Consider the following 15,327-nt stretch of genomic DNA (forward strand, 5'->3'; position numbering starts at 1 on the left):
GACATCTGGGGAGGCTCTGGGGAGCTCCTGGGGGCCTCTGGCATCCTTGCCCTCCCTCAGGCCCACACACCAGACACCTGCTTAGGTCCAACCCTGCTTGAGAACAGGAAGGCAAAGGAAGAGGCCCAGAAGGGTACATCCCTCCTAGTCCTAGCCCAGATCCCTTCCTCCTCAGCAGAAGCCCGGATGCTGGGGGAGCCTCTGCCGACCTCCCAGGAAAAGCCAGAGCTGAGTGGTGCCGGGGCCAGGGAAGACGGCACGCACGTTGACTCGGTAGCTAGTGGAGGTATCTGGGGGTTGCAAGGGGCAGCCCCCTACCCCACAGGATTCATGCAGCATTCAAAGTGAGTGAGTGAGTGGATGTAATGACAGAGTGGAGGAACAGCCCATGGTGGAGGAGGTGCCCTAAATCTTGCTGTTCTCCAGGTGAGAGTCAATATGTTTGATGAGGGCATCATCCGGGTAGCCGACAGGGAAACCCAGTTGGCAGAGTGGGCAGCTGCGGATGTCAGAGCCCACTGTCTCCATCAGCAGCTGTGGGGAGAAAGAGATTGTCATTTATTGTCCCCTGTCTCCACCCAGAGTCCCCACATCCTAACCTCCCTTTCTGGAGCCCCAGGGCAAGAAAAAGGGCTGTTGTTTGCAGAAGGAGTCTGGACAACCTTTCTCAGCAGCCCAGCTTCAACTCCCCTGATGGGAGCATAGGGTCAAGGTGGGTGTCTTCGAGAGTGTTACTACTCACCCTATCAGGACATCTGTGGTCATGAGGAAAGCCAGGACCTAGATATGCGCCCTCCCAAGTGACTAAAACACAGCTTCCAGATAACACAAAGCCATGGATAATCCCAAACAATGCACAACCCCAAAATAATGTTCTGTCTAGCTTTGGAATATATTTTGGCTCTTCCAGGTAGCAATAGGGTGGCTCCGACATTTATTGAACTCATTATTTCCATGAAATGATGGAGTCCTGAGATAGGAATGTCTCTAGAACAAAGAGAAGACAGCAGATGCTCTGAGGTTGATGGAGGGAACCAGACATACAGGCAGTTTCTTCATTATCGCCACCACCATCAACATCCATAGCCAGCTCTACTAAGAGCCAGGCACTATGAGAGGTTTTTAGGCTCACTGCCTCCTGCTTAAGAATCCCCTGGTGTGGCATCGCAAGGGAAGCACTTGACTGCTAACCAAAAGGTCAGCGGTTCAAGGGTAGCTGGGTCAGAACTGACTGAAAGGTACCGGACAACAACAATATGAGATATTATTGTGATTCTCCTTTTGCAGATGAGAACACTGAGAATCAGATTGGATAAGTCACTGGTCAAGGGTCCCACAGCTATTAAGTGTGAACTGTACAGCTGTCACTCAACCACGGCCTGGACAAAATTATTAACAGGAAATTCAACTCAGGCTAACGAGATCAGAGGAGAGATGAAGCAACCTCTGCTAGGCCCAGCAAGTCAAGGCACAAATAGGGGACCAGCCTCCCTGCTCTCTAGCTCAAGGGCTCTGGGTACCCTACTCACGTTGATGGATGGCCAGGACTGCGCGTGCTCCGCGTGGGCGTAGGCGGCCGGTGACTCGGGGATAGGGAAGCCCGCACAGAAAGAGGCGCAGCGGATCGTGCCCGCCTCCGGGCTGGGCGGGCTGGCGGGCATAGCCCACTCCTCCTCCTCCGACGGCTGCTTCTCAAAGCGCAGTCGGATGCCCTCGAAGGCGCGCCGTGGGCTGAGGGGCCGACCAGGGCCATAGAGCTCGCCATAGGCCCGGGGCTTGGGAAGCGTGGCAGCCTCAGCCTGCAGCCAAGGTGGGGAGGCGCCCGTGTAGCCCGCGCCCTCCGCCATCTCCGAGTAGCTGCGCCGGCCCTGGAAACCTGCCTTCACATGGTGGCTGGGCGGCTTGGAGTAGCCTCGTTCGGCCAGCGTCCTCTCCCCGGGTGGCGGGGGCCGCGGCTGCGGGGCTGGGCAGGCAGAGGGTACTGGGGAGCGGCGCTGTGGGCTGGGAGTCTGACAGGCTGGCGGCACCGGGGAGCGGCGCTGCGGGACGGGTGATGGGCAGGAGGGCGAGGCAGGCGACCTGCGCTGCTGGGGCGAGGGGCACAGGGGCACCGGGGAGCGGCGCTGGGGGACTGGGGATTGGCAAGGGGGTGCCGCTCGGGCAGGTGGGGATGGGGTGGGACACTGAGGGGCCGGGGAGTGGCGTTGTGACAGCGGTGAGTGCCTCTGGCCTAGAAGAAAAAACAGGATGGACTGGGGTGGGCAAAGGTGCAGAGAGATGCTCCCCACCCCACTCCCCTTCCAATGTGAGTGATAAAGGACCAAGCAGCAGGAAAGGAAGTCAAAAAGAACCCTGGGTGCTGGAAGGTTGCCATAGCTACCCTATCCCCCACCCCCACCCCCTCAATCCCAGTCCAGCTTGCAAGGAAGCTCTCCCAGCTATGCTCCAGCTCACCCGCACTCCGGGCCTGCTCCTGCAGCAGTGTCCTCAAGATCCTTCCCTGCAAAGAACTCAACTCGCGAAGCCGGCCCAGCTCCTCCGTCAACTCCGTGTAAGCCAGTGCCAAATTCACCCTGAGAGACATCCCAGTGCCTCAAATTTAGGGCTTGGCCCAGCCTGTCTGACCCTGAGGTCAGAGGGCAGGGAGTGGAAAAGAAGAAAAGGGTAGTGGGTGCTGCCTCTCATGTGGCCCACACCACCCCTCCTGGCCGAAATTTTGACTTTGAAATCCTGACTCAAACATCATCTCTTCAATGGAGTTTCCCTCTCCTCCACAGAGCCTTCCATTAGGCTAGGACAGTTGTTCCAGCCCATGGGTCAGGGATTCCAAGGGGTCCCTGAATCCATGAGTTCACCAAACATTGCCTGTGCATTGAATCTATCTCAACAGAGGTATTTGTAACTGTTTTCCTAATCTGTGGAGAAGTTTGCTTTTTTTTAAAAAAAAAAAAAAAACAACAAAACCAACTCAAGTTCATCAGCAAGCTTTACTAAATTTATAGTAACTTTTATCAGTGCGAATTTTCTCAAACAGCACCTACTAAAAGTATAAGCATCATCAGTGTGATGGGAGGAGGTCCATGAAGAGTCCTCACTTTGAAGAGGTTGGGAGCCACTGTTGCTCAGCTTATGAGGAGACTCATTATATAAAGGAAGACATAACTTCCTGGGTGGGCAGAGGCACTAATGGATAAACATGAACCAAAGTCGGCCTGATTCCACGTCCACAGCTCTTGCCTCCACCTCAGAGTTACTTCTGAGCTCTTTCAGCCTTATATCACTCAGGAGCTCCTTGCTGTATAACTTTAGGGCATGCCTTACACTGAGATGTCTGTCAGCAGCTATTGTCCGCACTGCACACTTTCAGGGAATGCCACTCAGACAGAGCTGCTGTGTGTTAGAACTTTACTAGAACTCCATTGTATTTGTATTCCCAGCACATGGTCAGTGCCCGATAACCACTGGACGTTCAGGAAGCAGATAATGAATTGAGCTTCTTTTTTTTTTCTTCCTGAGCACTTCCTTTTCTCTTCCTTTCTCAGCCCTGCCCCTCCCCTTCCTTCCACCCTGGCCTCACACAGGCTCTTGGGCCCTACTTCATCTTTGTCCTGGGCTTTCACAGAGCCTGGCATGTCCCGGAAGGCAAGGATTTTGGCTTCCTTGGATCTCTCCACCTCACCAACTTCAGAAGGGACTGCAGAACTTTGTGGGACCTGGGGTTACAGGAAAGTGGCAGGCAAAGGTTCAGCCACCCCCAGATGGATCTCCTCCTCAAGGACACCCTCTTGTCAAAGAGTTGTAAGGTCCTGAGCAGGCAGTGAGGTCAGGGAGTAGGGCTGGAGTTCTGTCCCCATTTCCATGTCATGGACATGTAAGAGATGATGTGGGTGGACGTGGAGGAGTGCGAGGTTAGTATGAGTTTAAGGCCTGAGAGTGAGTGTGTGTGTGTGTGTGTGTGTGTGTGTGTGTGTGTGTCTGACCCGGAGAAGAGGAGGGGAAGTCATAAGGTTAGAGCATCGGAGCACTAGGTAAACATGACTGAACTCCCAGTTCTTTGCTCAATGGCTGGGTCTCTCTTACTAACCCTGGAGCAGGGCTTGGTGTGGGGAGAGACAGCTGCTTCTCACAGATTATTCATTTGGATCAAAGAAAAATTATTGCAAATAGACCAGGACTCTGGGGGACAAGTCCACTTCTCAAAGAGGTAGCCCTCAGTACCCATCTAAAGGCTGACAGACAAAGGTGAGAGGAAGGATCCTTCTTGGCCTCCATGCCAAGGTTCCTTCCTTGTCCCTCAATCTCCACCTCTCAGCCCTTACATTCATTAAATGGGCCATCTCATGGCCCACCGAAAGAAATACCATTTCCCCCATCAGACTTGAAGGTGTGTCCTATGTTCACCTGGGGACTCCTCAACAGAATACCCCTATTTCCCCCTTCAGATGGAGGGCAACCTGGGGGCAGGAATGTCTCCTCCATCAGACTGTATCTTTTGTCCAGGCAGCCACAGTTTCACTCCCCATCTACCTTCATTACTGTACCTCAGGTGACAGATACAGGTCATAGCCTTCACACCCCACCTCGGAGACAGAGCACTCCCGTGTCACACTCAGTTCTCAGGCCCCTGTATCTCCCCTGCTTGCCTGCCTTCCTTGTCATGAGCTACTCCCATTTCCACGGCCCAGCTTCCAGCACCTTCCTCACAGTAATGCAGACATGGCAGCAGCAAACTAAAGGAAGAGGCCTATCCTGGCCCCATTGCATCCTGTCCCGGAATGCCCAACCCCCTCTCCTGGGGTAGGCAGGCAGGTACAGCCCCCCCACAGCCCAGGCAACCCTCACAAAGACCTCCCAGATCCTGGGCAAGGTGATGGGACATGACCTCCTCCTGATGCCTTTGGGACCTCCCCCTTAGGCCATCTGTCCCCACTTCAAGGTGCCTGGCCTGGGCTGTTGATTATGTTAACAACTTTAATGACTCACATTAAAAAACATTGCCAATTCAGTGGAAAAAAAAAATCTCAACTACACAACACAACCAAGAATTGCACACATGCACCAAAACATACACTCCATTTCCTGGCTTCCTGGCCCACACCTGAGCGCTATTTTCCACCATCAACACTGTTTGGGAAGGATGTTATTGTTGTTAAGTGCCCGTAGAGTCAGTTTCGACTCACAGCGACCCTGTATAGGGTTTCCAATAAGCAACTGGTGAATTTGAACCACCAACCTTGTGGTGCAAACCAACCTTGTGGTTCAGTGTTTTATCCTAAAACGCCACGCCAGGATGGGCCAAGAGAATGGCAGAGAGCTGTACAAGGTGCTTCTTTTTTCAACTGTGGGGAACAGTTCTGAGTTCAGAACCTGAGATGAACCCAAGGGGAAAAGACCCACAGCTAATCTCTGAGTGCTTGAATTGTACTTAATCTTCACAGCAACCCTATGACACTGATACTTTTATTAGCTCCACTTTACAGATGAGAAAACTCAGGCTTACTGAGGTTAAAGTAACTCAACCAAATTCATAAAGCCTAGTACTAGCTGAGCTGCTAGGAGAGGAACTTTGGCCTCTCAGACTCCAAAGACTAGGCTCCCAATCATTACACATACTGCCTTCCAAAATCACCTGGAATGGAAGAGGGGAGTGATGGAGAAACAGCAGAAGAGAAAAATGGTCAGGAGAAGGAGACTGGGAACCTCAGAAGTGGCCTGGGAACCCTGTCTTAGGAGAGGATAGGAAGGTGCTAGACATACGTGCAAGTGGGAGATCAAGGAGGCTAGGAGGCTGGCTCAAGGTCACGGAGTGGTGGTGGCAGAGCAGGGATACAAACACATGCTCTTGACACCTCAGGCTGCTGAGCTGGCACCTTCAGAAGAGCCAGAGTGCAAATGGAAGAACGGGCAGAAAGGAGAGCACCCTGGGCTGCAGATCTCTTCACCCTTCTTCAACTTAGCTTTTCATTCATTCGTTCCACGAATCATTCTGATATCTCAAGATCTCATCTGGCGCCTATTTTGAAGCAAGGACACTAGAACCTTCCCTGTTATTGATGAAGCAACTGAGATCAGAAAGGTTAGAGATCTAAGTGTCCTCCTCTGTAGAAGGTTTCTTTCTGCCCCCCCAATGCTGGTTTGTATGCCATGTTTTCCCTTGGAAAGCTCCCTGGGTGCCTCATGCTGCACTGGGGCCACAAAATGATGCGATGGGGCTTCGATTTAGGCTAGTGTTGGGTCATGATCAAAACTAGGCATGGGTTTGAGGTCAAGCTTAAAGCTGGAGTTGATGGTTCATTTGAAGTCAGGCTTGTGGACAAAGTTAGATTAGGGATACAGTCAGAATCTGGGATGGGATCTGTCAATCGGGGATCAGACTGGGATCAGGATTAGAGTTGGTCATCCTGATTCAGATAGAAATCTAGCATTCCCAACCCTTTCCTCCTTGCCAGGAGCTACCCCCCAGCCACCCTTTCAGGGAATCTAAGGACCAAACTTTCCACCACCCACAAGCACACCCACTGTCGGTCTTCCCACCCGACCCTCAGGGAGGGGACTATAGGCACCCGGCCGTGGAGCGGACTTGAGGTTGCGGGCCCACGGGAAGGAGGAAGTCACATTGCAACAACCCACCACTTCCTTTCAGGCGCCTTGCGCCCCTTTACCCTCTTCGACCAGCTATGACTTGCAGTCCCTAGAGCCTGGCTCTTCATGGCACCCTGCCATGCTCACAGCATAGCCAGATGTTCACTCTGTCTAGAAAGTCTCCCCAGATGTAGCTGAACTGAGTAGTTCACAGAAAGGCTGGAAACCAGAGTCCTTGTTCAGGAGGGTGACCATCCATCCCAATTTACCTTGGACCATCCTGCTTCATATTAGCTGCCTCAGCAAATTATTTCACTTTCAAAAAGGCCCCAGTTTGGCCATAAATCATATGGTCGCCCCTATATGGGGCCTCCTACCTAGAGGGGAACCGGAACTACAACAACGTCAGAGGTACCTGAAAGGTTGTCTCCATCCAGAAGGACCTATGTGAGTCAGAAAGGTCATAGCCTTGAAAACCCTCAGGGGCACAGTCCTACTCTGCAACACATGGGACCACCAGGAGTCAAAACCAACTCGAGAACAACTGTTTTGGTTTGGGAGAGCCTAGAGAAGAACATGAACCAGAAAAATGCGACAGAGAGACAGGTACTCGTCCCAGTCGTTCAGGACTTGTTTGGCACTTAGACGACTTAACTTTCCTGTATTTCTGTTTGCTCATCTGTAAGGAGGACAATACCTATATCCCGTTTTTTTGTGAGAACTGACTGAGCTTTTGTTTGGAAATGGCCTCGCACAGTGTCTGGCAAGGACAGAGAAGCAAGTGGAGTGTCTAGGAGACAGACAGAGAGAGAGAGGAGGTTTTGGAACGATTGTGCACCACCAGCTCAATGAATTTGGTTTAAGAATGAGGGGAGGATGCGCAGGGAGAGAACACAGAGAAAAGTATGGCTGGGAAAGGGGCAAAGGCTAGGGTTCAAATGCACACCATTCCCTCAGACCAAAATTAGTGGAAACAAATAGAGGTCCAGCTTCAAGATGCCTTCCCACCTCCTGGGAGCACCCTCAGGGCTACAAGGGCTCAGAGATTCATTCCTGTGAGCACAGGGTGCCCTGGCTGAAGAAGGTTTGAAATAAAGGAAGTAGGGAGGGTGAGAAGCAAGCGTGAAGGGGGAGGCCCTGGGCCCGCTGGTTCTGGGGCACGAGGCTAAGTTCAGGGCACACGGGGGTCTCCGACTTCCGTCCTGACCCACCCCACACTGCCCTTGACCTCCGTGCAGAGTTTCCATCGTTACTCGGAGTTCACACTTCCCCACCCCCCCACTAACCGCAGCCCACGCAGAGGCTTGTGGGCGGAGAGAGGGGGGTGGGCGGAAAAGGGCCCAAGCTGCAGTGCTGAACCCCCTATGTTGGAAAAAAAAGAAAGACTTAAGAGTTTTCCCCTCGTCACTGGGCCCCCTGCAGGGTGAACCCCTTCCCCCACTGAACCCTCATTCCCCTCACAGAGCTCCCACCACCTCAAAGAGCACCCTCTCCACAATGTCTCCTCCACCCTCAAGACTGGCCACACCCTCAGGACCACTGAGCCTTTGAGCTGAGTTCAGAGTGGAAGGGGCACGGGTTCTGTGCCTCCCACCATGGTCAGGACACTCTTGGCACTTCTTACCTCCCTGTTCATTCTAAGGAGAAGGGTGGTCCCCACCTCCCTCACCACTGCCCTTGGCACTTGAGTAGCCATAGCAGCTTGTCCTCTGGGGCAATATGACCCTTGGGCACTGGCCACCAGATGCTGGGGAATCTTACCCCGAGCTTAGACCTGGAGGTATTTTCAGAGGGACTTGGCTGACCAGAGCTCATACCCAGGGGCTGGGATAGTGGGGACAGGGAAACCTTGGGGTTGAGGCTGCCTTCTAGGCCTGGACAGAACCCACAGAAGAGAGTTAATAACAGCAGGATCCAAGTCCAGGCAAAGTACAGTACCAAGCCGAAGTCCTACAGTAAAGCTGGCTGCACAGGAGGAAGTGAGGTCCCTCAGTGCCCCTCATCCCACCCCCGAGCCCGGATGAGCAACTTTCCAGATGCAGAAGATTCTGGAACTCAGAGATCCTGGGGTCCCCATCTTCAGCCTTCATATCCCCTGAGTCCTCTTCATCCCGATTAATATCCAAGCCCCCAAGCCCAGTCCTGGGTATTGCATTCCTAGTGTCAGCTACCCACTAGCCTGGAGGGTCAGGCTGAAGTGGGAGGAAGAGGAAGGGCTGCTGGGGGAAAGGAGCAGAGAAGGTGACTGAGGCCTCTGGTGGGAGGACCGCGGAGGGAGCACTTGGGATGCCACTTATTACTAAAAAAAGCCTAGTTTATAAGAAAATAAAACTACCGGGGGAGTGAGGGTTTCCTCTGCAAGTTAACTCTTGCCAAGTTGGAACTTTGCAGAGATGCTTAGCCAGAAAGAGAGCATGGGCTGGCCAGGCAGGGCCCAGCCGATGGAGTATAAGACCCAGGAGGCCCTGAGACAGTCTGGACCATGCGAAGATTGGCTAAGGCCAGTCCCCAAGCAGAGCCCAGCTCCCTCTGGCCAAGGGGACTGGGGGAAATAGGTGCCATGGGATGGGCAGGGAAAAGGGCAGTTATGACAACACTAAGCAGCTCGATGGCATACCTCTTAAAGCATTCATTCACACTGGGATTGGCCACCTTCTCCCTGACCGTCCACTTCGATTCACACCCCCTTCCTCTCACATCTTACAGCAGCACCAGCCCATGAGGGAAACCTGGGGTCTGGAGTGAAGCCACCAGTATGCCAGGAAGGGCCCCAGGGATCTACCCCTGGTGTTCAGAATCCAGCCCTGCTTAAACTGTCTTCCCTGGGATTCAACCAACTCGGGGGTGGGAGGTGGGGGGATGGCTTTGATGCTAGACTTATAAGAAGGGGTTGGATTCAATGACCCATAAAAAGCCCTACAGTGTGACTTCTGGGGGAGCTAGGGTTCTAGAAAGTGCGTTGTATGTTCCTGGTCTAGGCACATAGGCTAGGGTAGGTTCAGAGCCCCAGTCACAAACTAGGGTGAACTCCTTCTGCAGAGGTTCCCCATACCCTCTCCTTCTTCTAGCAGCCTACCTGAGGGATCCCACCCAGTCCCACAAAATGGGTTTTCACCCCCCAGCTGGGTGACAGCCAGAGTGGAGAGGGAGGCGAAGGGTCTCCCCAGTTGGCCAGAAGCTGGAAGATTAAGATGAAGCCTGCTGGGGTCATGGCTAGATATCTGTGATGGAAGGTTAGTCCCATCCCTCTCTGGGCCTCAGTCGCCTCCTATGAAAGCAGGGAGTCTGTGCCACATGCTTCATCTTGGTGGGAGGACTTAGGCGGAAGGAGGTTTGAGCTTTATTTCTCAGAAAGTAGGAGAGGATGAGTTTAGGTGCAGATGTGACAGGCATGAGACGCCACTGCTGCAAAGCCGCTCACCCCCACCCCTTGCTGCCCAACACTCCCTCACAGGCCTTCAGCACTAGACACTCCACTGACATGGCCCCCTTCCTACTTCCTGCTGCCCCTCTCTGCCAGGGCTACTTGGTAGAGTATGTTCTCATTCCCTACCCCACTGGGTGTGGGGCTTCCTTCTCTGAGTCTGTTTCTCTCTCCTAAGATGGCAAAGCAGCTTTTAAAATCTACCACCTCCTCCGTCCTCACCAGGGAGGTAAGAGCTTACCCAAATGGCTGGGCCTGGCTACTGATACAAAAAGTTGGGCCTCAGAGAGGCCCCAAAGCTCACTAGAACATAGCAGCGAAGTAATGAAGTTAATCTCTCCTAACCCTTACCACCTCTAAAGAGACAGGCTTGGGTCCCTGAGGAAAGAAAAGGGAACCTCCCAGAAACTCACCTCCTTCCTATGGAGGATGTACAATCACAGAAGCAACTCAAACAGCATGCACCAGAGGGCAGGGAAGAGACGAAAGCAAACCAGAGGGGAACTGGGATGTGCTGCCCCCCAGGCGTGTAGAGATTAAGAGGGAGAAGACTTAGTAACACTTACTGATCATCCCCAACTCTTTTCACCCACGCCATGTCCCGCTCCGACTGGTTGGAGGCCAAATCCTAAAGGGTAAGATTTAGAAGTCAGACTCCAACCTCATCCTGGCCTGGACATGCTTGTTCTGCCATGCCCTTGCCAGAGTCAATCTGAATTCAGGGAGGAAGGCACAATGTGGCCCAGAATCAGAGGGGTGCATTAAATGACCTCTGAAGGCTGTTCCCAACAGCCCTCAGACCTCCATCATCTGGGGGGCCGGGTCTGCAGCTACCCTGACAGTTACCTGGGCCCGGGTCTCCTGTAGCTGCTTCAGCTCCCCCTGGAGCCTCTCACATTCTGCCTGGAGCTGCTCCTCCCGTAGCTGAGCCCCCCGAGCCTCTCCTTGGGCAGCTTCCAGAGCCTCTTCCAGACGCCGTCGCTCTAGCTCACTCACACTTGGCGAGGGACCAGGCCAACCTGCTGCCAGAGGGGGATAATGTGAGGCTGGATCCAGTTGTCCAGCTACTAGGCACCCCCACTGACTCCCAGATCAACACAAAATGAAACCACTGAGGATTGCAACTTGAGGGATCCAAGAGAGATAGGCAGTAAGTTAGATTCCCAAGAAGGAAAGATTCCATTTCCAGAGGGCTGTGAGGAAGGAGTGACTGAGCTGCTTTTTCTAATATTGCAAATGAAAACATAAAAAGACAACCTCTCGAAGGCTTCCCCTGACCAGACTCAAGTCTACAGCATCCTCAGAGGCCCCTCAGACTCATATAACCTATTACAGGCAAGGATCTGGGTGCTGACGCCCTCTGCTGGTGATCATAGGAATCACATTGGGGTAGCCAGGGATTGATAATGCAGCCAGCCATCAGTGGGAGAAACTGGGGTTAATAGTGAGAAAGGAAAGGGAAGTGTGGAGTATGGTGATTAAGGGAGAAACTAAAAATATTAGAATGCAGTATGGTGTATCAATAAGGAGCTCTGGTAGCATATCGGGCTGCGAACCGCAAGGTCAGCAGTTCGAAACTACCAGCCGCTCCGCAGGAGAAAGATGAGGCGTTCTGCTCCCGTAAAGATTTATAGCCTTGGAAACCCTGTTCAGGGTTGCTATGGGTTGGAACCGACTCAACGGCACTTAATAACAACATGGTGTATCAATAAGAGAAGCCGGAGATGTCCAGTGATGCTGGAATGGGGGGTTAGGTTTGGAGATTTTGGAAGATCTCACCGTGACTCAGGCCAGATCCCCCTCTCAGTGCCAGGTAGTGCAGGTCCAGGTCAGCGCAAGGCAGGACAGGGGCCTGTGGCGGAGGGCTCAGGCTGGGGAAGGCTGTGTCCCGGAGACCCTGTTGTTGCCGCAATTGCTGTTCCAAACCACAGATCTGCCGCAGGTGGGTCTCCACCAGGGCCCGCTGAAGGAAGACAAAGGTTAATGTTCTGCCTAAGTCCAGGCCACCCCTTTGAGCCCCTGAAGCCCAGAACTGCTCTATGTCTAGATGGTCATCACCACCAAAACTAGAGCAAAGACCTTTAGGTCACACATCCCAAGCCCTGTCCAAGTAGCCATTTGTGCAAGATCTCTCCTCCCAGCAACTGCAACACAGAAAAGGTTTCTGGTTGGTTGTTGCAGCTGGTGAGGTCTAGGGTACTGTCTTATCCTTGTCATTCATACACAAGGACACCCCACCCCCTCAGTGAGGAAAGGTCAGGAGCTTAATAACTTAGATATGACTTAACTGTTCACCGATCTCATCGATAAAATGAGGACAACAATATTACCACACCTACCTAACAGGGCCGTGAGAGAAGATGAGTCGATATACATAGAGAGAGAAGAAAGGGACCTGGCACATGCTGTGAAGAGTCATCGAGTCGGTTCCGACTCATAACCACCCTGTACAGGGCTTCTGAGGAGTGGCTGGTGAGTTAGCAATCCAGTGCTTATTCTACAATACCACACCAGGACTCCCCTGGCACATGGTGCTGGTGTGCTGTGGAGTTAGTTCCGACTCATAGCGACCCCATATAGGGTTTCTGAGACTTAATCTTTATGAGAGCAGAAAGCCTCCTCTTTCTCTCGCGGAACGGCTGGTAGTTTCGAACTGCTGACCTTAAGGTTAGCAGCCCGACTTGTAATCACTACGCTACCAGAGCTCCTTCCCTGGCACACAGTATGTGCCACATAAGTATTAACTATGTTAACTCCCTGTGACTGCTGAGATGGATCTTGGCATGTGTGAGCAGATGGACAGTTGCTAGAATCAGAAGACATGATCCCAATTCACTATGTTAACTACATTAGCATGCTATTAACATGGAGTCCTAGCATGGTGCTGTGGGATAAAGCACTGGACCTCAAGGTCGGTTGGAACTGCAAGGTCGCAGTTCAAACTGACCAGATGTTCCTTGGAAACCCTACACAGGGTTGCTATGAGTCGGAACCGACCCGACCCAACGGCACTTAACAACAATTAGCACGCTCAGCTGGTAACCAAAAGGTTAGAGGGTTCAAATCTATCAGAGTGCTTGATGAGTAAGTTCTAAAAAATCAGCCCTTGAAATCCCTGTGGGACACAGTTCTACTCTGACACACATGAGGTCCCCATGAGTTGGCATCAACTTGATGGCAACTAATTATTATCATTAAGGCAAAGAATTTTCACACGAATGTCTCATCTACTAACAACAGTTCTGCTGCCTCATGCTGGTGACTAGAATCCGTTCTGACTTAACAGCGACTCTGTATAGGGTTTCGTAGGCTTTACATTTTTACAGGAGCAGAAAAGCCTCATCTTTCTCCAGTGGAGTGGCTGGTGGATTCAAAATGCTGATATTGCGGTTAGCAGCCCAGCTAGTAATTCACTACACTACCAGGGATCCTAGGCCCCACAGATCAAGATGTTGGTATCTTCCCCCCAGTCTTCAGAGGAGGGAATGAAGTCAGGCTAAGTGACCTGACCAAGGTCACTGCTAGGAGTCAGCAGGGATCATAATGTCTCCTGATTCTAGCACCTACCCACCTGCTCACATATCAGGCCACACCTCAACTCATCATCCTACACATGTGAAGATTCACCTCAGCTGTCAGACACTCTGTTACCTCTATCTTCACCCAGACAGCCTCACAGACATAATCCTACCGGCACAGGCACAGAGTAACCCAGCGTAAGACCCAAACATACAGAGTCATGGTGTTCCACACACTCACAGCATGGATGACACACAGTCTTACTCACAAGACCAAATGAGTACTCACCGACATATAAGAACACATGCAAGGTGCATGCCACAAGCACATAAGAAGTTATACAAGATTACCAGTAGAGATGCTGACACAAACACACACACATACAACAAAGCACCCCGCTCCCTGGGCCTCACCATCTCCCCCAGCTCTGTCTCCAGATCGCTCTTCTCCACACAGAGTTTCTCGTAAGCCTGAATCATTTCCCCGAGCTGTTCTTCCTGCTCCTTGTTCTTCTGCAACTGGATAGGGCCCAGAAGGGATGGGGTGTACATCAGAGCCAGGCCCATCCCTGACTGTGCCTCCCCACTCCCAGCACCCCAGGGAGGGTGGATGGTCAAGAGTCGCTGCAGTTGCTTCTAGCAAGGACCATGGCCATCCAATCAAGGGGGCAGAAGGTCAAAGGTTGGGGAGAGGGGTATCTAAAGCAGATTGGAGCAAGAGAGATGAGGTTCGGAGGGTTCTCCCAAGAAGGGCTCACCTCATGCTGGAACTGGTTGAACCGCTGCTGCAGACTGACCTTCTCCACCTCTAGCAGGGAGCCATCCTTGATTTCATACAGGGAGAAGCCATGCTCCTCTCCAAACTCATTGATCAGCGGGTACTACAGGCAGAGGGGCAGAGCAATAGCTTCAGGAGCACTGGTTCCCTGCTCCTGCCCAGACCTCGGTGCCACCACAACCTTCTGCTCCCTCCCCTCCTCAGTGGGACCCTGTGCAAGCCAATTCCCATGGGCTGAAGGCATTTCCCATCAACCAGGTCTCTTTTGGATAGAAGGTCCAGCCCTTCCAAAGCAATTCCCTGGTGATGGACTCGGGGCTCACCAGAATTCCCATTCAAAGCAGTCATAGTTCTCATAGGAGACCCAAGGGTCTGTACCCTGGATTCCTGTCACCTCACCCACCAGATTCACAGCCAAACACCCCCCCTCCCATCTTCAGGTCCTGACCTTGATCTCATAGACTTTGAGGCGGCGTCGGAGTGTGGCATTCTCCCTCTCCAGGCCTCCCAGTCGCTCCTTGATGTCTCCGTAGGCCGTGATGAGGGCAAAGTGGGAGGCAGAGCACATGTCTCCCCCTAATGAGGGGTCTCCAGGGCCATCCAGCCACACCTCACTGGGTCCTAAGGCCTCCTGGGTCAGGATGCTGATGTCGTCCTCAAACATGGACTCCATGGCAAGGACCTGGACCACGGCCCACACTGGGCCTCCTGGGAGAGCAGGAGTAATGGTGGAAAGAGTCCTGTCATCCAGATCCAAAGGATCCTGCAGCCTGCTGAGAGACAGCCTGGAAGCTCAGGGCCCAAGGTTCCGTGGGGGAACTCTCACAGGCCCTTCCCAGCCTATTTAGCCCCATCTTCCCTGCTGCCTTTGGGGAAAGTGGCTGGGGCTATGTAAAGATTTGGAGCAGGAGGGGATGTTGGCCAGGCCTGCAGAAGAAAGGGGCTCGGGAAGAAGCCAGTAGAAGAAACCGGGAGGTTATACCAGCAAAGGGATCGGGACCTCAGCCTGCCCTTGGCTTACCCCT

The 15,327-nt window shown here is 52.7% G+C and overlaps 1 protein-coding gene across 1 annotated transcript; it reads right to left on the reverse strand.

Annotated features, from left to right (window-relative positions):
• Window positions 1–405: 405 nt before the first annotated feature.
• Window positions 406–15,018, reverse strand: TBKBP1 (TBK1 binding protein 1). Its single transcript, XM_006832524.1, has 9 exons — window positions 14,751–15,018; window positions 14,283–14,405; window positions 13,939–14,043; window positions 11,786–11,969; window positions 10,853–11,028; window positions 10,573–10,634; window positions 2,455–2,573; window positions 1,530–2,230; window positions 406–534 (listed from the first exon to the last, which is right to left on the reverse strand). Exons 1-9 carry the CDS (start codon window positions 14,973–14,975, stop codon window positions 406–408), a joined length of 1,824 nt encoding a protein of 607 aa, XP_006832587.1. The 5' UTR covers window positions 14,976–15,018.
• Window positions 15,019–15,327: the final 309 nt, after the last annotated feature.

The sequence above is a fragment of the Chrysochloris asiatica genome, unplaced genomic scaffold (genome assembly GCF_000296735.1).
Source record: "Chrysochloris asiatica unplaced genomic scaffold, ChrAsi1.0 scaffold00007, whole genome shotgun sequence".
Lineage (NCBI taxonomy): Eukaryota > Metazoa > Chordata > Mammalia > Afrosoricida > Chrysochloridae > Chrysochloris > Chrysochloris asiatica.

Excerpts from the sequence above, each read along its gene's own strand:
- TBKBP1 (XM_006832524.1), bottom strand. The coding sequence starts at position 14,975 with ATGGAGTCCATGTTTGAGGACGACATCAGCATCCTGACCCAGGAGGCC. Across the intron at positions 14,044-14,282 it reads TCAACCAGTTCCAGCATGAG|TTGCAGAAGAACAAGGAGCA; the intron begins GTGAGCCCTTCT and ends GGCCCTATCCAG. Across the intron at positions 11,029-11,785 it reads GGGATCTGGCCTGAGTCACG|CAGGTTGGCCTGGTCCCTCG; the intron begins GTGAGATCTTCC and ends CCCCTCTGGCAG.